Source organism: Hemiscyllium ocellatum, chromosome 22 (genome assembly GCF_020745735.1).
Source record: "Hemiscyllium ocellatum isolate sHemOce1 chromosome 22, sHemOce1.pat.X.cur, whole genome shotgun sequence".
In the NCBI taxonomy this organism is placed as follows: domain Eukaryota; kingdom Metazoa; phylum Chordata; class Chondrichthyes; order Orectolobiformes; family Hemiscylliidae; genus Hemiscyllium; species Hemiscyllium ocellatum.
In genome coordinates this window covers 40,352,314-40,373,862 of record NC_083422.1, presented here as the reverse complement: position 1 = coordinate 40,373,862, position 21,549 = coordinate 40,352,314, and the positions used below count along the sequence as shown (strand labels likewise).

Here is a 21,549-nt window from a genome sequence, read left to right as displayed (position 1 = left end):
TGCACCTAGGAAAAGCCAGCTATATTTCCAAAGTCTACCGCCTGTGCTGTCAGGGAGAAATGAGATGAAACAGTGTGATCTGGCATAAGTTGAGTTGGTACCTGCTGTTGTGATTGTAACAAAGTGAGCCAAGTGGACCGTGTAGAATAAGAGTTTCCTGATTGGTCCAATCAGAGAGGATTGGCTGACAGGGAGGACAGAGACTTTCTGTTCACTCTAGAAGCTGGTTCTGAGAAGGCTGAATCAGTGTCAAGGACCCACCATGTGTAACTAAAGGGTGACATGGTGATGGGATATCGACCTCTGTGGAGTTATTTCACCTGCCTTGATATGTTTAAGGTTGTGTTGTGAGATCCCACACATGCCCCAAGTGGAACCTTGGAAGCAGGCAGAAGCATAAATGTTTTTAGTATAGCTTGACACTTTGACGACCACTGGGATGCAATGAACCCCACTCCATCAGGTCTCAGGTTCCAGTCCAGCTGTTGGCATAGCTCTGTGACAGTGTCTCAGGACACCCACATTCTGTGGCAGCAGTGCATTCCCCATCTGATGGAAAAAGGATGGTAAATTCTGGATCTTCTGCACCTCTTGCACACCTGTACAACTGCAGCTTCACTGGAGGCTATTTGGCAGGTTGTTGCGGCTTGTTGGGGTATCCGTTCCTCCATTTCTGTGCATTTTAATTGCATCACAGCCACAGTGATGATAACTTCCGACTCTGGCCACCCCCACCCCCGCCCCCCCCAACAAAAACTGGGAACCTCCTGTTGCTTTCTTCTTGGCACTCCTTGTTGAGTCCTTCCTTACCATGCTTCCTCGTATTCCCACATGCCTGTTTATAAGGTTGGACTAAAAGGGGAAAATTGTTTAATTTGGTCAATTGGCACATGTGAATACAAATATATGGCCATTACTAAAAGAATGAAAGGAGAGATTCAGAGAAATGTTTTTCGGGTGCATGGTTATTACCTCCCACACACAGCTGTGGAAGCAAACTTTATGATGGTTTCGAAAAAGACACTCACTAATTTAAAGTTGAAAAAGGAAGGGAAATGAAACTAAATGAGTACATTTATCAGAGACCCAGCACAGACACAATTAGCTCAATTCCTGTATGCTGCAAAATAAGTTAATTTTTTGTGGAAATCGGAGAGTCAGGAATTTAGAAAATGTGTTTGCAATTTCAGGATCAAGATAATTTTGCTTAAAAACTTGAAGGATTAATGATTCAGAGAATATAATCAATGGTCTTGTATTCATTCAGCCTCTGAATCAGGCACTTAGGGGAAAAGGTTTCAATCTTTATTCTGACTGCAGGCCTTGACTAATGGATTTGTACAAACAAGCTTGGGTCAGGGTTAATATGTAAGTGTATCCCAGTTAAATCTTGCTCAAACTGGAAGGAGTTGTTCATTAATCATAATAAGCAAACAAAGCAGTATGCTTTCTTAATAACTGAGACTGTTTAATCAAACAAGTGTAACAGTAGAAAGCTTTGTCAACTGGTTAGGCCAGTCGCCCATCTCAGACTGATGTCCAAACAGCGCCTCTTGCGAACATCCAAATGCGAACAACTACTTCTTGATTATTGTAGTGTTCTCTGTCAAAAACCCACGTGAAAGTCAACTTAAATTTTAACACAACTGAATAAAAAGCCCTTTTTCAGTGGCAAAAAGTAATCAAATTAAATCACTTTTTCAGTTTGGCTAAACTACAGAAGGGACTTCTGGACAATTACAGTTCATCAAATGTGATCTAAGTAGAACCAAAAAGACTTGCATTTATATAGCACCTTTCACAACTACAGTACGTCCCAAAAAGATGTTACAGTCAATGATGACGACATGACACCAATCGTTAAAGTTCACTTGAGAATGTAACTTTTGAAAAGGTTTTGTGACTTACATATGAAAGAACTGAAACCAACTAAAAAAATGAGAGACTTAACAAACAATCCAGGTCTTTTCAATATATAATTTCAGTCGCATCACACTGTAAACTTTTGCTATAAATTCTGTATCTTACAATCTTATACTCCACAACCATCTGATGAAGGAGCAGCACTCTGCAAGCTAGTGCTTCCAAATAAACCTGTTAGATTATAACTAGGTGTTATGTGATTTTTAACTTTGTCCAACCCAGTCCAACACCAGCGTCTCCAAATCATGACAGTCAATAATGCATATTTTTGAACTGTATGTTCACAGTTGTAATGTTAACCAATTATAATGCCCCAATAAGAACGATGCAAAGATCTTTGTTAAATAGCTGTTGGCAAACTTTAATCCGCAAAATTCTGTTTGATGCATTTGTGCATTGTCAATATTGTGCGGGTAAAGCAAATAGATTTGGATTGGATTCCGTTTTAAATACCTCTCAAGTTTTCTGTCTGTTGCCTTCAGCAGAAAATCATGTTAAATGTGGGGTCATTCAAGTGGGCTAGAAAACAAGAGCAGAGATGTACTGCTGAAGATGTATTTGGAACATTGTGAGCAATTTTGGGCCCATATCTGAGGAAAGATGTGCTGGCATAGGAAGGGGCAGTTTGCAAGAATGATCCTGGGGGTGAAGGGATTGTTAGATGAGGAGTGGTTGAGGACTCTGGGCCTGTACTGTATTCAATAGAGTTTAGAAGGATGAAGGGTATATTATTGAAACTTACAGAATACTGAGACGGCTGGATAGAATAGACTTGAAGAAGATGTTTTCAGTAGTTGGAGAGACTAGGACCTGAGGGCACAGCCTCAGAGTGAGGGGACCTGCTGCCTCACAGCACCAGGGTCCCAGGTTCAATTCCACCCTCAGGTGACTGTGCAAGGATTTTGCACATTAGCCCCACGTCTGTGTGAGTCTCCTCTGGGTTTTCTGGTCTCCTCCCAAAGCACAAAAATGTGCAAGTTAGATGAATTGGCCATGCTAAATCGCCCACAGTGTCCAGGGATGTGCAGGCTAGGTGGATTCGCCGTGGGAAGTGCATGGTTACAGAGATAGGGTAAGAGGGTGGTCTTGGTGGAATGCTCTTTGGAGGGTCAATATGGACTCGATGGGCCGAATGGCCTGTTTCCACACTGTAGGGATTCTATGGATTCTATGAACTGGGATGAGGAGGAATTGCTTCTGCCAGAGAATTGTGACTCTGTGGAACTCATGGCCGCAGGAGGCTGTGGAGGCCAAATCATTGAGTGTATTTAAGACCAAAATGGATGGGTCCTTGATTGGTAAGGGAATCAAGGTCACAGGGAGAAGGTAGGAGAATGGGGTTGAGACACACATCAGCCATGATTAAATGGCAAACCACACTCAATGGGCTAAATGGTCTTATGGTCAAATGGGGACACAATTCAAATTTGCTAATTTTTCTGCTGAATGAGTTAGTTTAAAGGGAGTTATTAAAATAGTCTGTGCTCGACCCACTTGGCAACTTCACCATTCTGTGCAAATATACTTCAGCCTATTTCAACATTATTTGATAGGACTTATCACCAGTTCCCACATATATGTTCAGCAACCCTGAGGCAAAATTGTAATCACTACAAACTGGAGATGAAATCAGAAAGCTCAATATAAGTCAGAGTTTGCCTACTGTTGTGGAGAATGCAATGAAGCAGTATCTCTGAAAAATTGATGTCTTAAAAATATATTTCTTACATTCATAACATTATTATTTTTATAAATAATGCATTGTATTGCTACCTAATTCAAGCATAAAATGAAAAGTAATAGCTGTCGTTTGGATTTCCCATTTTTAAGACTTTATCCAATTGTGTGAACTAATTAGTGGCATTGCACTGAAGAGAAATATAATGCTGTTCATAGGTGAACATAAGTTGTGAGTTATTATTATGTACAGCCAATGTTGGATAGATTAATCTTCAGAGAAAGGTCGTATAGCAAAGACATGCTGATTTTAGACCTACATCTTTGCATCTGGAAAAGGCATGGCTTGGACATATATTTGCAGGAAAAATCCATATTGCAAGCTTGGTACCCAGCTTTGTTATCCATGTGGCACGTCTCCACAGCTAGAAATGTCCATTTGTTACAGTGTTAATTATGGACAGCCCATGTGAATTTTGTGCTGTCCTGGAGAAATGGTCCATTAAAGATATAACAAAAAGAAGGGAGACGTGGTTACTCATTATTTACATAGAACATAGAACAATACAGCGCAGAACAGGCTGTTTGGCCCTTGATGCTGCGCCAATCTGTGAGCTAATCTAAGCCCATACCCCTCCAATATCCCATCGTCATCCATGTGCTTATCCAAGGATTGTTTAAATCTCCCTAAAGTGGCTGAGTAACTACATTGGCAGGCAGGGCATTCCACACCTTTACCACTCTCTGAGTAAAGAACTTGCATCTGACATCTGTCTTACATCTATCACCCCTCAATTTGTAGCTATGCCTGCTCGTACAAGCTGACATCATCATCCTAGGAATAAGACTTTCACTGTCTACCCTATCTAATCCTCTGACAATCTTGTATGTCTCTATCAAATCCCTCTTAGCCTTCTTCTCTCCAAGTCTCTCCGCCTTTCCTCATAAGACCTTTGAATTTGTTTCTTATCTCTTTAGTGCAAATTGATCTAATGACTGATTTCCTAAATCCTGAAAGAGAGTTATTTGGAGATCAGTCAGGCTTTGTATCCCGGACTGAAGTAAATTTCATACCCTGAATGTAATAGAGCTGAAGCATAGACAGAAATATTAGAAAAATATTCAAATTCATGCCATAACTAATTGGTAAAAGTTCAGCAAATAAAAAATGGAATGTTGACATTTGCAGGTAGTATTTTGGAGACATTTCTATTCTTTAGTGTCAAATGTCAAAGGTTCTATAATTCCATGTTATATTTAATCCCCCGGTTAACAGTTTGGCAATGCCCTTTGTAACCAATTGGTTACCATGAAACACAAGAATGGCCTGGATATTAGCTTCTCTGATCTCCTCCTTCTTCTGTCTCTCCACCAATGAGGGACTACAGATTAGTATTCAGTGTCTGTTACACATTATAGGATATCTTGATTATTTATAAAACTATTTAACTGTGCATTTAATGCATTTCAGTAGTATTTGAGGGCTTTTGAAATTTAGCTGTAATAAACTGAAGAAACAAATGGATGTAATACTTTAAAGAAAAAAATTCGCATCATGTTGTATGTAACCCAAAATATACTACTGTTATAAAGGTAGGCTAAATTGTTTCTCTTTCCACATGCTCTCCAGACTTGGATTTATCTCTATTCATTCAGTGTTATATATCAAAATCCTGTAAATCTTAATAGCACTTGTGTATGTAAAAACCTCACATGGACTGCAGAGAATTTAGTGGACACGCCTTGCCCTTCTGTAGGCCATGATGTGGAGGTGCTGTGTTGGACTGGGTTGGACAAGGTCAGAAGTCACATGACACCAGGTTATAGTCCAATAGGTTTATTTGCTGCTTCTTCGTCAGGTGAAGCGTCTTCAAGCTTGTGATTTCAAATAAACCAATTGGACTATAACGTGGTATCATTGTGACTCATTATCTTGTGAAGGTCAATTAAGAATGAACAATAAATACTGGCCTAGCCTGCAATGCTCACCTCTTAAGAACAAATTTTTTAAAAATTGATTCCATAAAAGTAACATGTTCATGCTTTTCCTGGCTATTCAAGAATTGGGGTTGCCTCAATTTTTCTTAGGGTAGCAGTGACCTTTTACAGCACAAATAATGATGTCAAAAGAGAAATCTAATATGTTGTACAGATATCTTAGGTTCTGTGACAATTAGATAAAACATAGTAAACATAGGCTGTACTTTTATAAAATTCCCTTTGAAATATTCGATTGGGTTCATTGAACACCAGATGGTCTCAATATTCTGATTATTAATAGCTCTTAAATAGAGGAAAATGAACTTCTTCTGAAAATATGCTAATACCTTTGCAGTGACTTTTGTGTTTTTGGTAACTTTAGACTAGCTGCAAGGCATCCAAAGTAATTTGTAACCTCAGGTTCCCATTTATTCCAGACATTAGATAAAAGAAATAATTTGTATTTCTGTGTGGAGTCATGTTTCAAACTACATCACAGCAGGTAAAGTTACACAGAAACAGACAATTTACCACACAGAAGGAAGCGGCTTAACCCCCTTGTGGTTATACTGAACAGAAGCAAAGCCTTCTAAGCAAGTCCCACTTTTCAATTGAGGCTGCAGCACATCAAGTGTACATTCAACAGCTTCCTCAGTACAAGAAAGCAAGTGACTTGACCATCCTTTCAGGCAGTGATTTCCAAATACTCACTGTCCAAAACTAAATTTTATTAACTCCCCTGTAATTTTTTGTTCTGATCTGTGGTCATTGATATTGATCTTGCTGCAAAAAGAAATTGGTTCTTCCATAAGTCTGTTTAGACCTCCTAATGATTTAACTCTTCTTCATTAAATCCTTGCCCTTTTTCAGCTTTCTCTGTTCTGAGGTAAAACAGTCTTGACCCATCTGGTCCTCCCTCATCGCTGAAATTCTCTATATGTGGCAGCATTTTTGTCATTAATTTCTACCCCCTCCACGTACACGCACACAGTGCATTTATGTCTTCTCCTCCTTGTTTTGTGAGAAAATCCAGCAACAAATTTGTGCACATCAAGGTCCCACAAAGAGAGCCTGCAATAAATAAATACTCTGTATTTGTGGAGTTTGATGAAGGAGGATCAGCCCTTGAAGATCTCCTTCAAGTTGCGCCATGTAATACTTTAGCTTCACCTGAACAAGTTAAGTGTACCTAAGCCTGGCAGAAACTAGATTATCTGAAATCAAATTTGAAATAACTATCCCCAAGTTGAAGTACTATGGTGGTGATGCTTGCGAAAGTTGTTCCCTTTTAATTGCTTGCCTGTGCAACTTTTCATTTTCTAGGAAGCAGATGTTTTCCGCCATAATTCTTTCATTAAAAGTGATGTGATTCAGAATCCTAAATCTGCACAGGTACAATATCATGTGTGACGAGTAAAACCCGAGATGTTGCAGCAGAGGAAGTAATGTTTTTAAACAGTGGATCCAAAGTAGAAACAGTGGAATACTCATTCACTTTGAGTCCTCATTACATAGAGTTAGGAAAACATGAGGCCAGATTTCACTTCTAGTTTATGAAAAGCAATTTTCAAAAAGTAGGTAAATATGCCAATAATTTATGCAAAAGTGCAATGCATACTAATGATTGTCGAGCAAAAAAACTTTTTGTAAAAATTGTGGGGTTCTCTGTCATTCTGCAAACTGTTATTAAAATGGTTTGCACTTCAGTTAGTTTCTGCTAAGCACACACTTCAATGAATAATAAATCAATATTTTGGTTGCATGGAAGGAAGGGCCACATCAAGCTGTGCGTGTTTCAGATAATGGATAAAACAGACAAGGGCAAAGCAATGTCACATTACACTGCGACCAAGAATGCCAACAAAGCAATAACAGGAAAACACATCGTTAACAGGTCAGGACCTTGGCAAGTTGAATGCTGCCATGATAAACTGAACAATATGATAGTGTTTAAAAGCTTTGAAGAGGAAGTGATTGCACTTTCAGCTATGCAAAGCACTTGGACTATGTATGAGGTGCATCTCACTGGAAACGCTTTTGAAATTTTATTTAGTTCTGTGGGCATTCTGTTACATCTTAAAACATTGGTTAAATTAGGAAAAACGACGTTGCAAATGTCATTGTTTTTTGTTGCCAATATATTTATCATGTGTCTAATATTGAAATCTTTCTTGTAGCTTCTCTTGAAATGTTGTGATTATTATTATGTAGGGAAATATTTTCATTATTGTGACCACTCACTTCCAATAATGCAACTGGAAAAGTTTTGTCACTTATTTTTGTTTACTTCAGCATCAAGTTCCAGGTATGTTTTCATTTTTTATAATATGAACATACTCAATGTAGCAAAGACTCCAGCACCACGGGGAGGGGGCATATCCTTTTGTCATCTTTTAGGCATGGATAATGCCACCTCTTTCTTCATCCACTTCCTCTGTCACCTGCTCTTGCCTATTCTCTCCTGGACATGCTTCTTTGTTTGAACTTCATCAGGTCTTCAGTCGCAGTTATTTGTTGTGAAACTTGAGGATACTTTCACACTGATGTTCCAGCTTTTAGGCACGCACACAAAGGACTGGCATCTATGGGTTAGCAAAGGGTAGTGAGTAAAAGTTCAACCTTGAAGTCAATTCATTAAGTTAGATTTTCCAAACAAGCACTCATAGTACAGAGAATCCATTAGAACATCAGGCAAAGGTCAACATGCCCTGCATAAGTGGGTATTAACAACAGATGATTTTAGGATTTTCCTGCTGGTCTACTAGAAACACATATCAACTTTCAATTGCAGTGACTTTCTGCTTTATAACATTTAATAAAGAAGACAAAAAAACCCATGTAATATTTGAATAAGAAAAATATTTTAAAAATTACAGAGCAAAAACTGGGAAGTATGATTGGAGTAATTAGCTTTGATTGGCAAGCTGGCATTGGCATAGTAGATCAATGAGAACAGAGTCGATAGCTCTGGTGAGAAGCTAGCGTAGTTGTCAGAGACCAAGTAACCTCTTCCCATTAGGAGATTTCCACGATTATACAGCTCATAAATGAAAAGGGATTTACACAACATGCAACGTTTGAAATCAGTCAAGGAAGCCAAAGATGCAAAGTGATATAATGACATGAATAGATTAATTCCAGAAACCCATGTTCTTGGCTGAAGTTAATCATTTTTGATGATTTAATCAAAGATGACATATGCTGTACAATGTCTGTCTCAAGGGAACCCGATCCTAGAGTATTCTAAAAATAATTCGTCAGTTTAAAAAATGAATGAGTTGAGCAAAATGCATCTTAAAATGCAGTTAACAATCTGAAAATTCCTTGCCCTACATTGAAATACAATCTGGAGAGGAAATCCAAAAACTAGATGCCACTCTGCCTGAAAATCTTACTGTAGCACCACATTTTAGAAATCTAACAGTTAATCTATTTTATAGTTGGTTTTATCTTCGGATCTATTTTAGGATTAAAATACTTTGAGAAAATGGGCTCTATACTGGTGCAAATTAATTTCTTTTGAGGCTGAGTCAGAGTACAGGCAGCCATCTTAATTCACTTTCTACAATGGCTGATTGAATTACCTGTGTTTTCACAATCCATGCTTGGCTCAGCAAAATTGGAAACTTGATACTGTGCAACTGGTCCATGTTTGGACTGATAGTAATTCTCTACTTTCCAGTTCTTATCTGGTTAATAGAATAGGTATTTCTGTACTTTCGCATACCTGCAAGAAGCGGTTTCTATGGCTCAGTGCATTAGATAATTCTCTTCTGTTCACTTTACATCTGGTTCAATAATTAGTTCAAACAATTCCAGTTCACATTTGCTGCAGAGTTAGACAAAATAATTTTTAACTGGGCCCTGAAGAAGTAATGATTCAAAAGTGCCAAACATTCTTTTCAGTGCATGTTAACGTAGGTATCGTGTGCTCAGTGGATATTCCTACCCCCACACTGACACCACGTCAGCCCTTCAGGTCTTCACTTTGGAGCTGATGGACACCTATGATTTGCATGCTTCTGCAAGATCAGTTTGTGTGCCGTGCCACATATGAATTTCATGTGTCCTAACTGGATGCATTTTTTGGCCCTTCATTTTTTAACGCACACTCACGTAGCATTTGCTCAGAGACTGCCAGCCTCTGCCTAACATTGCTTTTTATTGTGGAGGGAAAGGCTTCAGCTTATCACAGTGATGAGCACTGAACAATCAAGGGACTGATGCTTTGCTGTGAGGCAATGTGCTATGTCAATATCATGGGTCAAGAGTGTGGTGCTAGTAAAGCACAGCAGGTCAGGCAGCAAGGAGCAGGAGAATCGACGTTTCGGGCATCAGGAATGAAGGGCTTTTGCCTGAAATGTCGATTCTATTGCTCCTTGGATGCTGCCTTACCTGCTGTGCTTTTCCAGCACCACACTCTTGACTCTAATATCCAGCATTTGCAGTCCTCACTTTCTCTTATGTCAATGTCATACCTACAGCATGTGTCAACAGCTTACCAAGCAAATATGTGGCAAGTGCTTCAACCAAGTGGCCATGTGTGAAAGTCAAAAGGGACTAGTCCCTAGTTGGGTCAAAAGGTTCAATACAATCAGCAAAGGGTTTGTCGGATTCCAGTCCAGGGTGTTGGCCATAGTTAGTCATGTCGGTCAGGTGTCATCAGTTCAGGGATTACAAGTTTACCATTTGGATTACTGTGGAGACATCAGTCTTGTGGGTGGGAGGTGGATGCAGGCTGACTTTTCCTGCAATGCAATAAATGGAGGGACTGAGTATGATCACGTGCATGAAGGAGAAGTTAGTGGTGCTGCAGGAGAAGTGGTGAAGTGTCTCCATTGAATGAGAAGAAAGCACAGGGGCAGGAAGGGTAAGTAGGTTGGGAGGAAGATGTGAGTGAGAGTTGTGAAGTAGACATGCCCAATGTAATGAGAGTTGGAGTCTGTGAGGTTTGCAGAGATTGGCATGATGCAGTGACAAAGTTCTGATGAGGGCAGTGGCCCTGTGATTGTGAGGAAGCAGAGAGAAGATTGTGGTATCTATGCTTGCAGAGTGTAGAGGACTATTAACCTTCTTCCTGCACTGCTGTGCATTGTGTTTCACCCAGAACACTGCACTGAACCAGGCTGCTGTCTCGATCTAGCCTGACTGAAACCAGTGGTGTGGCTTCTTTTGGTAGTCAATGGAATAGAGCACTTCTCTCATTTCCACCAGCACCTCCAGGTGCTTGTCAAACATAGCTGGATGTCAGCTTCCCTTTCTAGGCCAGATCCTCATCAGTAATGATTTCACACTGTGGTATGGGGTGGGGGGCGGGGGGGTAGGTGGTGGGGGCTCGTGTCAGGCTTGCAGCATCTGAAGTGATGCACAGTATGGCGTCAGCTGCATGAACAGCACAACATCTGGCAGAGGTGAGCATATCCACTTCTCCTGGACACATGATTCCAAGAGAAAAGAGCCAAGTTGCATAACTAATGAGCTGTCGAGCAAAAGATTCCTGAGAGAAGTCACCATGAACCAGGGTGGACCACCTGGCCTGAATCTCACCAAAGGAAAGTCTTTACCAAAAACTGAGAAAATTTAGCCCATACTAAGAAAGCTGTCAGATTGCTGTAAAAAATAACAAGTTTACTAATGTCCTTCTTGGGAGAGCATGTCCGATCTCATTCAGTCTGTACGCGTCACAGAATATGTGGTTGAATCTTCATGGTAACGGGGTATGAATAGTAAATACTGCCTTGGCACTGCCACCCTCATTCAGGAACAAATAAAAGAAGTCTACATTTCAGTTTTGTTTTGCAATCATTCTGTCATTTTTGATTTGTAGGTCAGATTTGAACTCCTTTTGAAATAAAAGCCAGGATTTGACAATGATGTCCCAGCTATAACAATGTACATATGAACACTTATATTGTCTCCATACTCAATTCCCTGATGTTTTGAAAGACTGAGCAATGCATCGACTATGCATTCAGCAGAAAATAATCTACCGATATATGATACTATTTAGCCATTTCTGTCTGACTGCTGATGGAGGATTCATCTTGGCCTGTCTGCCTCACTCTAGCCATTTGATGTTGAAGATAAAAATACACTCTGAATTGTAATAGTTAATGGCCTGCTTTGCTCATGTTTTCTTTTCTTCTCTGCAGTGGCTCACCCTCAGGACCCCCACAAGCCAACAGAAAAGCCAGCCATCCACTGTTTCAAATGTGGAGACCCATGTAAAGGACAAGTACTACGTGTCCAGTCCAGACATTTCCACCTCCAATGCTTCACTTGCAAAGGTAAGAGTGTCAAAAGTAATTGTCGACTTTTGAATTTTCCCATTTTTGTTTAACTCCAAAGCTTCAAAATAAACACAAAATCTGTTGGAGACAGTGTCTCATATGTTCATGGTATGACAATTTATTTTCTTAAATAATATGTCAAGTTTACTTGTTGGACATGCCTTTAACCTATGTATTCCTAATTTGGGGACAGCATTTGTTGAATCTCGCCTTAGAGGGCTGTTTTGATGTAAGGATGAAACAGTTGATGAAGGGGTGACACCATGAATCAATGTCTGAACCTTCATTTTAGCAGGCAGGTTTGGTCCTGGTTGCTAATTATTATAGATCCTGTATAAAAATCATTTCAATGAGGTTGTCACAAATTGCTCAGTTTCTGAAACATTACACAATTAGGTGAGAGACCTCACATCATAACAGGTGACTGCTACTTCTCATTCATACAGACTGGCTTGCATTTGCGTTTGCTGTTGCTGAATTTTATCTTAGCAGAAGTTTGAAAATAGAAATGAGGTGCAGGGATGTGAAAGCTACTTGACGTTCATTTTAGAAGAGCTATTCATCCATTCCACAGACTCATTCCAAGAATTTGGAATGAGCTCTGGAAATCATAGGTAAAGGAATGTTAATTGTGCCAAGGATGCAGTCAGATTTTCCACTCTGCACATGGTGCCTTTAATATTTATTTACCCTTGACCCGAAGAGTCCTTTTCAACATCCTGTTATGATATCAAAACTCAATTGACGAGGATTGCGCCTTACTAAACTCATACAGAGTCTTGCTGATTCTGCAAAGCAGGAAGATTATTATTGGGCACCTTGCCAGCACAGTGTTAGAAGCTCGTGCCAAATTTTATTGTTTTGACAACTTCTGAATTTTGGGCCTTGGATCTCTTCATTATGTGGAAGATGTTGCAGTAGAGCCCCGCTCTGCTTAGTTCTCCAGTTCACAGGAACGTGAGCTGTACAACAGAAGGAGGAATGGGTGGGTCACTGAGTTTGTAATTTGGACTTGATAGAAAAATGGGTTGGAAGGTCAAAGGCCTCAGTGTACTTTAGTGGGGTTGGGTAGGAAGCTTGCAATATTCAGCAGTATCATGGGAGTTGGAGTACATGGTCATGTGGACTAAGAGGTCAGGGCTTGGACACGTGAGTATTGCATGTTTGGTGGTTAAATGTCAAAGTTGGGAGTGGAGTGGGAATTGGATCAGGCGACTGTGTAGTTGACATTATTTTAAATACTCACTTCATTGCATTTCGTGTTACTTTTCTACACTGACAGTGACTGCCAAAGGACAAACCAAAGTTACAACGGATCAGAAGTGTGTGTTAAGCTCTATATTTACACATACAAAAGGACCAACAGCTGCTTCTGATGTAGGTAAATGATGCCTTTGTTTGGCCTTTGGTGTGATTCTTGGCAGATGTACAAGAACATCAGTGCTGTTTTGGATCCCGAATGGCACATTTGGCACCCAAAAGAATGTGTGCTACTTGTCCCAATTTCAAGCTCACAGCTTTAAAATCAAAGCTCCTTGGTGCAACAGACACATGCAAGTTTAGAATTAGAATGTTTTTTAGATACTTTTCCCATGTCATAATGTATGTGGGCTCCATACATCCCCTTCCAATGAAGGTGGAGCTCCCCCACATTCCTGATGAAGAGCTAATGCTCGTAAAGTAGACTCTTCTGCTCCTCGGATGCTGCTTGACCTGCTGTGCTTTTCCAGCACCACAGTTTTTGACTCTTATCTCCAGTATCTGCAGTCCTCACTTTCTCCTCCTGAAGGTGTGGATTGCCCTGGATGATATATAGGATTGCTAGGGAAGTAAAGGGGAGGAAACGCAAGTATTTGGGCATAACATTGGAAGTCCAAGTGGAGGAGGAAGGTCCTGTTCTCAGAGTGTGGAAGAGGAAGATGGGATGGTGGGGAAGTGTCCATCACACAGCTCCAATCTCTCCTGCCCATCCCTCTGGTTCCCCTTCCATTCATTGTACAGACCACTGCCTTTCTCTTGGTGACAGCTGTATACTCCAGCACAGCACTTAATCATTTTGGATGACTTTACAGAATTCGAATTGAAGAGCTTTGGAATAGTCTTGCAAAGAGACTCCTGGTGGATTTAAAACATCCTCCTCAAATACGCACCAGCAAATGAACAGTGAAAACTCCGCATAGTTTGAGAGCAAACTCAAAACAACGTTCAACAATTTCTTTATCCCTGTTCAGTTGATCACTGATAAACAAGTCCAATAATTAAAGTAGTAGTTACTGAAGTGCAATCTAGCCTGTTTCATGAGCATTAGTTGTCACTAAGACCACTCATGATCCTCCAGGAGTCTATTCTTAGTGTGATCTCAAACTATGCGGTTTTCGCTGTTCATTTGCTGGTGCGTATTTGAGGAGGATGTTTTAAATCCACCAGGAGTCTCTTTGCAAGACTATTCCAAACCTCTTTCAATATTCTGAACACAAAACAGATTTAAACTCACTTCATTCCACTAGTATCGGGAAAGATTTTCTGGTACTTGCTTTTAAATTGCAAATTTGCTTATCATGAAGGGTGGCACAGTGGCTCATTGGTCAGCAGGCTGTCTCACAGTGCCTGGGACTTGGGTTCAATTCCAACCTTGGATGACTATCTGTGTGGAGTTTATATGTTCTCCTTGTCTGTGTGGGTTTCCTCTGGGTGCTCTGGTTTCCTCCTGCAGTTCAAAGAAGTACAGGTTAAGTGATTGGCATGCTAAATCGCCCATAGTGTCCAGGAATGTGTCCGCTAGGTGGATTAGCCATGGTAAATGCAGGATTATGAGAATGGGGTGGGGGATTGGGTCTGTATGGGATGCTCTTCGGAGAGTTGGTGCAGACTTGATAGGCTGACTGGCCTGTTTCCACACTGTCGGGATTCTATGATAAAGCAAATTGGAAGCCACTGGTTTACCAGGGAGAAATAGTGCACAGTTAACAGCTCACTGTATTGCTAGATGGTTTATCAGCATTTTTACCCACAATTGAGACAGAAACCTCTATAAAGAAATTTTAAGGGACATTTTTACCATGATTTACGCTATTTACCCTTGCATAAAAATTGGATTGTTAATTAGAAAAGACAGGAAAGAAAAACTGAAAGCTATAAAAGCAAAATTTTAAATCTTGGCAATGATACAATAGCTCATTAGCCTTATATCCACAGAAAATAAATCTTTCCAGTGGCAAGTCTTTGATCTTGGATGACTGGTTTCTGATGTAAAGGAGTAGTCAAGCAAAGGATACATTGTTGGAATTCCGAAAGCAATCAAGGCATGAATATTTGACAGCCTGTGGATCATTATGGATACAATTACCAGGACAATAGGAATATCACACCGTTGGCAGCACATCTCAAAGAAAAATTCATAGGAACATAGGAACAAGAGTGTGCCATTCAATTCCTCAAGCATGTTATATCAATCAAGTAGGTCATGCTTGATCTGTATCATAACTACATGTACCGATCTTATTTCAGTCTTTGATAGTTTGTTGCCTATAGGAATTGATCAACCTCTTCCATGAGAGTTGTAAGACTTTCCAGAGACATTCCATATTTCTCTAACCCTTTGTGTGAAAATTGCTTCCTTTTTTTTGCCTCCTAAATGGCTTAGGCTAATTTTACGATTATGTCTCCAGGCCTTCCTATCAGAGGAAATAGTTTCTCCATGTCAGCCCAACAAAATATCTCAACATTTTAAACAGCTAAACCAGACCACCTCTTGAAATAACTCCACAGAGGCCGGTATCCCATCACCAAGTCACCCTTAATTTCCACATGAGCAGTCTTTGACTCTAGTACTACCTCATTTGGAGCCAGTTATCAAAATATCTCTGATACTCTCCTTTTTATTTATTTTCCCAGAGGGTCTGACACTCCTGTTCTTTTTTCTGATACTCCTGGTTTTTTCTAACCCCCACACTACCACCTAACTGTGGTAGTGCTTATTTTTTCCCCAGCACCCATGGTGTGTGTGTGCAGGTGTGAGATACAGTGAGAGACACAAGATGCACGAATCTTTATTCAATTTCCACCACCAGGAAGATAGGAAAACAACCGAGTGGCCAGTGACAAGCAGTGCCCTTCACAAAAGGCGATGCTGTGTGATCAAATAGTGAAGGGGAGGGCAGGGACTAAATCAAAATAGAATTGGAGGAGGAAATAATGCACTCCACCCCCTGCGGCTCCCACCTCTCCCTGAACAACTCCAGGGTGTTGGTGGACACCGTGTGCTCCTTCTCCAAGGACACTCGGGCCCTAACGTAACTCTCCTTTTTAATCTGTCAGCCAGGGCTCCCTGATTGGACCAGATAAACAGCCCCAATCAGGGAACTCATATTCTGTGATGTCTAGCTGGCTGACCTCATTACAATGAGAACACTTCTTATTCTTCTGTTTTAAGGGAATACAAACCTAGCCCTGGAATTAATGAGTCTGTGCAATAATCACTGAGGGCAATACTTCCTCCAAATACTTTGTTATCCAGAATGCAGTAACCAAAGCAGAAATCTAACTAACTTTATAGCTGCCTGAACGAGGCAGAGCGTTTATATGGAAACAGGTGAATGAAGTAAATTGAACAAAAAAAATACAGCTGATTATTGCATGAAGCTTTTAACAAGATAAGGGAGGGGCTGTGCAAATTCAAAACAATAAATAATATTACCAAACCAAGCCATTTGTTTAACAGCTACAGAGGAACCTCGATTATCCGAATACCAATCATCCAAAAATCGGAGTGTCTGAAGGAGATCTCGAGGTCCCGATAGAAACATTACACCAAAGATGCGTTTCCAATTGTGACTGCATCTTTTGTTTACAGTGATTAAACCAGCACCGTCTCCAAGTGACGGGGTTGAGGATGGGCGTGGGGAGCATGGGGTTTTGGGTGGGGGCTCGCGCGCTGTGTGCTGCTGCAGTTTCCTGAACGGGGAACAGACTTTAAAAACTCCGAGCCCCAGATGAAAGGCATTTAATCGATGAATCGAATAATCAGTTATCCAAATGAAATAGTGCCCGCCCGTCTCGTTCAGATAATCGAGGTTCCCCCTGTACCTCACTGTCAGAAAATCTTTGTTTTTCAAAATTGTTAGTAGAATTTGATGTATAATTCTTTTAGAACTCATAAATGCACTGTTTCCTATGCCGACAGTACCTCATCTGTGCCATATGTTGACTCAGAAAAATAATCACGTGCCTAAATCTATCTGCAAAGACATCCAGCTAACAGCATGAAAGCTGTGAGAAATAGTTTACGGGTAGAATTTCTTCTCAGTCCATGCCAAGAGGACTGAATCAGATCCAATACTGGGCGTTGAATGTCATGATTTTATGTGTGAGATGCCAGCATCTGAAATGCTTTACAAATTGTTCAGGTGTTATAGGTATTGAATGTCAGTTGCTTGATGGTAAGCCTAAGAACAGGGTTAGACAGGGTGAGAATGGAGTTCAGGGAAGTTGTGCTGCATATGAAGTTGACCGAGCACATCTTGTTCTCTTTGACATTACAGCAAAGCTTTAAAGAAATGCACTATTGCATTGTGAACATATTTTGCAGAGAGACATCCCAATGTGCTTCACAATGCACTTTTGGATGTACAGTCTAGTGTTTTGATGTGGCAAATGCAGCAGCTGGTCCTCTTCAAGATCCACAGGTAACTTTTACACGGACTAAACTGGTAGATAGAGCCTTGATTTAACACCTTAACCCAAAGACAACACCTCTGACTGTACAGGGCTAGTATTCCACTGGTATGTTAGTTTTGATTTTTGTAGTCAAGCATTGGAATGGAACTCAAACCCAGAACCTTTGCAACTTACATGTAAGAGTATTATCAGCTGAACCCCAACTGCTCCAAGATTCTTCAACAAGCATTAAGCCCCTGATTAAAATAAACTGCTTTAGATTGTTGTTGAAGACAACTTGGTCATGTGACCAATTAAATTTGGCCCTTGGGAAAAGGCCTGGTGTAGCTGATTCTATAGTTGAACAAATTGATAAAATGCAAAGCAATTGATCTCACTTATAATCTAAAATAACTGACATCAGAAAGCAAAAAAAGAAAAGACTTTCTCCTTTTAAATCAAGTGACTTGTTATTGTGAGGTAGTATTAAAATGCTGCAAGTGTTGCCATTCCAGAAGAAACTTCACTCAGATTTTCAGTTAGGCAAATTGCTCTTACATTTTCTATGCAGTTCCAGCAGTGACCTTAATGAAAGTCCTTGTGTTTTATTTGCTTTAACACTCCACTGCAGGACAGGATATTGCACTCCTTGATAATTTACTGATAACTTACTGATGCATAATGTTCAACTTAGCAGAATGATCCAACCATTTGATTCCTTCCTGTACATTTTCTGTAGTTAAATTATAAACCAGTAATATGTGGATTCTAGCACTATGCACACTGCCTTTATCAAGGTCATAAATCAACAAGTATTGATAAATCAGGTGAAGTGTGTGTGTAAGAAATTGACGTTTGTATTGTAGCAAAATTAATGCATTTTTGTGATCATTTCAAATCCCCGGCAACTTTTTATTCCTACTGTTTTGCAGATGCAAAACTTGCTGCCTGGAAATTTCTGAATGGTTTACGCCCGCAAACCATTTACTCTTGGCAAAATCGAATGATAAAGCACAAATGCTGACAGAATTGTAAGTGTGGGTGAGCACAAATACAATTCTTTTAACCTTAATCACCTGAGTCTTTGCCCAGTCTTGTCCCCGTGCCCAAAACTGACCATGCTCCAAGGTCAGAATCGTGAGTTCACATTGTTTGTGTTGGTTAGGGTTTGGGTTAAAGATTCATGATATTGTCCCCAAATTCTCAGCAACACAGTGCCCTGACCAACAATGTAGTCAATAATGCATGTGACATTTTGGGTATAATTTTCATGCCTCCTTGTATAATTATATTCAACTATAATTTAGATACCTTGGGCAATTTAATAAATAACCATCAAAATTTTTTTTCAAAGGTTTTTTTAATAATCATATTTTGTATGGTATTACTTGAACATCAAACACAATTGAAGTTTAAATTCGTTGCAACATGAAATTAGAATCTGTCAAAAATAAGTTGAACTTGAATGACATATTGACTAGGAAAATTAAAGCCAGACCAGCAGTCAGTTGAAGCCATAGGTCTGCCCTTTAAACTGGAACAAAGTGATGAAATAAGTGAAGAGAATGTTAAAAATTCTAGTAGACTCAGATATCACGGGGACAAAGTCTTACAAATGATGTGGATTACAGTAGATTGCATAAAAATGCATGGTACCGATAAGCTTCAGATGCTGTTTTACTGTTAGATATTGACCAGCAAAATAGATAACTCTTTTGTAACATCCTGCTCCCGCAAGTTGTTGCAAGAGTAGCTCAACTGAAAAGTTTCATCTTGTGTTGTAATCACCAGCAGCAAGATAATCAGGACCATACATATATAGCTAGCATGGTAACGCTTACAAATAAGATAAGGTTGCATTACGTGAAAATCAATTTATGTGAATAATGTAAGGCTGCTAAACTGGAGACTATTTGTTCCCCATTTAAAGTAAATCATGATCTTATGAGAAAACATGATGATATTAAAGTAGAAATGTTCATAAAATGGGATATGGACAGCATTTGCCAACAAATTTCACTTCAGCTAAAAGGATTTTGTGAACAATCGTTTTGCAAGAACACACTTTGAGATGCGTTAAGAATTTCTCTATATTTCTTCATTTCTGATGATTTTAAATGTTTTGTTGTGACCGACCTTTACGGATATAATTACAAATTTTTTTGACACAAATGTGTCTGTTCCTCTGTGATATGATTTGTACTGTTTGCATTACTGAATGCAGACCATAACTTTGCATTCTCTAACGTTATTAAGTTTTAGATTGGGGTCCACTAATCTGAGAGTAATTGTTCAGTTTAGAGCCAGTAGCTTTTTAGTTTAGACAATTGATTCATAAAAAGTTAAAGTTCCACCATGCTAGATGCCACCAAATTATCAGGAGAGAGATAAGTTGATTAGTACATCTAAGGATCTCTGGCCCAATAGAAGCCATGACCCATCAACATAGTTTTCAATTGTCTATTTATATAGAATGTCTGGCTGAAAATGGCAAGCCGCAGGGTACAGGATACTCCCAAGACTTTGAAGCAACAAATAACTTGCCCAACTTTATGGATGTGCTGCATTTAATTAATGTAGGTCCATGTCCTTGTGGGTCTAGCCATAGCACCTTGATCAGAAATGTTTGGAATAATAAGTAATATTACTTGCAGATCATAACATAAATGACTGTGAGTTAGAGAACACAGGATCTCCATTTATCATCTTATCCCTCTTACACTGCTAGTCTTATATGGCACAACTCGACATCAGCATCAGGAATATTTGGATGCTGAATTAAATTCTGGTCCTTCTGATGGATGCTTGGTGAAGCTATGGCAGGTGTAAGCTGGAATATCCTGGGTTTTTGACACAAGGAGGTTAGGTATGGGGAAGTTAACTTTCTCATAAAATTCCAGAGTTTGTAAATTGCAGAGAGTCCAATGGGCATAAGAACAGATGTTTTGATGTCTGCTTCATAGCAAACTGGATTTATACTAAGATTAGAATGGTGCTGGAAAAGCACAGCAGGTCAGACAGTATCTCAGGAGCAGGAAAGTCGATATTTCAGGCAAAAGCCCTTCATCAGGAATGAGGCTGGGAGCCTGGGGTGTGAGAGATAAATAGGAGGGGAGGGAGCTGTGGAGAAGGTAGCTGAGAGTGCAGTAGGTGGATGGAGGTGGTGGTAAAGGTGATAGGTCAGAGGGGAGGGTGGAGTGGATAGATGGGAAGGAAGATTGACAGGTGGGACAGGTCATGAGGATAGTGCTGACCTGGAAGGTTGGAACTGGGGTAAGCTGAGGGGAGGGGAAATGAGGAAACTGATGAAGTCCACATTGATACCATGGGGTTGGAGGGTCCCAAGGAAGAAAATGTGGGTGGCGATGGAGGAGGCCCAGGATCTGCATGCCCTTGGAAGAGTGGGAAGGGGAGTGGAAATGTTCGGCCACAGAGTGGTGGGATTGATTGGTGCGACTGTCCTGAAGTGCTCTGCGAGAATGAGTCTGATCTCCCCAGTGTAGAGGAGACTGCATCGGGAGCAACAGATACAAGAAATGACATGTATGGAAGTGCAGGTGAAGCTTTGATAGATGAGGAAGGCTCCTTTGGGGCCTTGGACAGAGGTGAGGGAAGAGGTGTGGGTGCAGGTTTGGCAATTCCTGCGATGGCTGGGGAATGTGCCAGGAGGGGAGGGTGGGTTATTGGGGTGCGTGGACCTGACCAGGTAGTCACGGAGGAAACAGTCTTTGCGGAAAGCGGATATGGGTGGGGAGGGAAATATATCTCTGGTGGTGGGGTCTGTTTGACAGTGGCGGAAATGTTGGCGGATGATGCGATTTATGTGGAGGTTGGTGGGCTGGAAGGTGAGGACCGGGGGGTTCTGTCCTTGTTAAGGTTGGAGGGGTGGATTTGAGGGCGGAGGTGCAGGATGTGGGTGAGACGCGTTGCAGGGTGTCTTAATCCACGTGGGAGGGGACATTGCGGTCTTTAAAGAAGGAGGCCACCTGGTACGTTCTGTAATGGAACTAGTCTTCCTGGGAGC

General features: G+C 40.4%; 1 protein-coding gene across 1 annotated transcript in view; it reads left to right on the top strand.

Annotated features, from left to right (window-relative positions):
• Positions 1 to 21,549, top strand: part of ablim1b (actin binding LIM protein 1b) — a 252,406-nt gene that overhangs the window by 25,601 nt on the left and 205,256 nt on the right. The window contains exon 2 of the mRNA XM_060841799.1: positions 11,733 to 11,867. Coding sequence (XP_060697782.1) covers positions 11,733 to 11,867 — 135 coding nt within the window. The remainder of the gene's footprint in view (positions 1 to 11,732; positions 11,868 to 21,549) is intronic.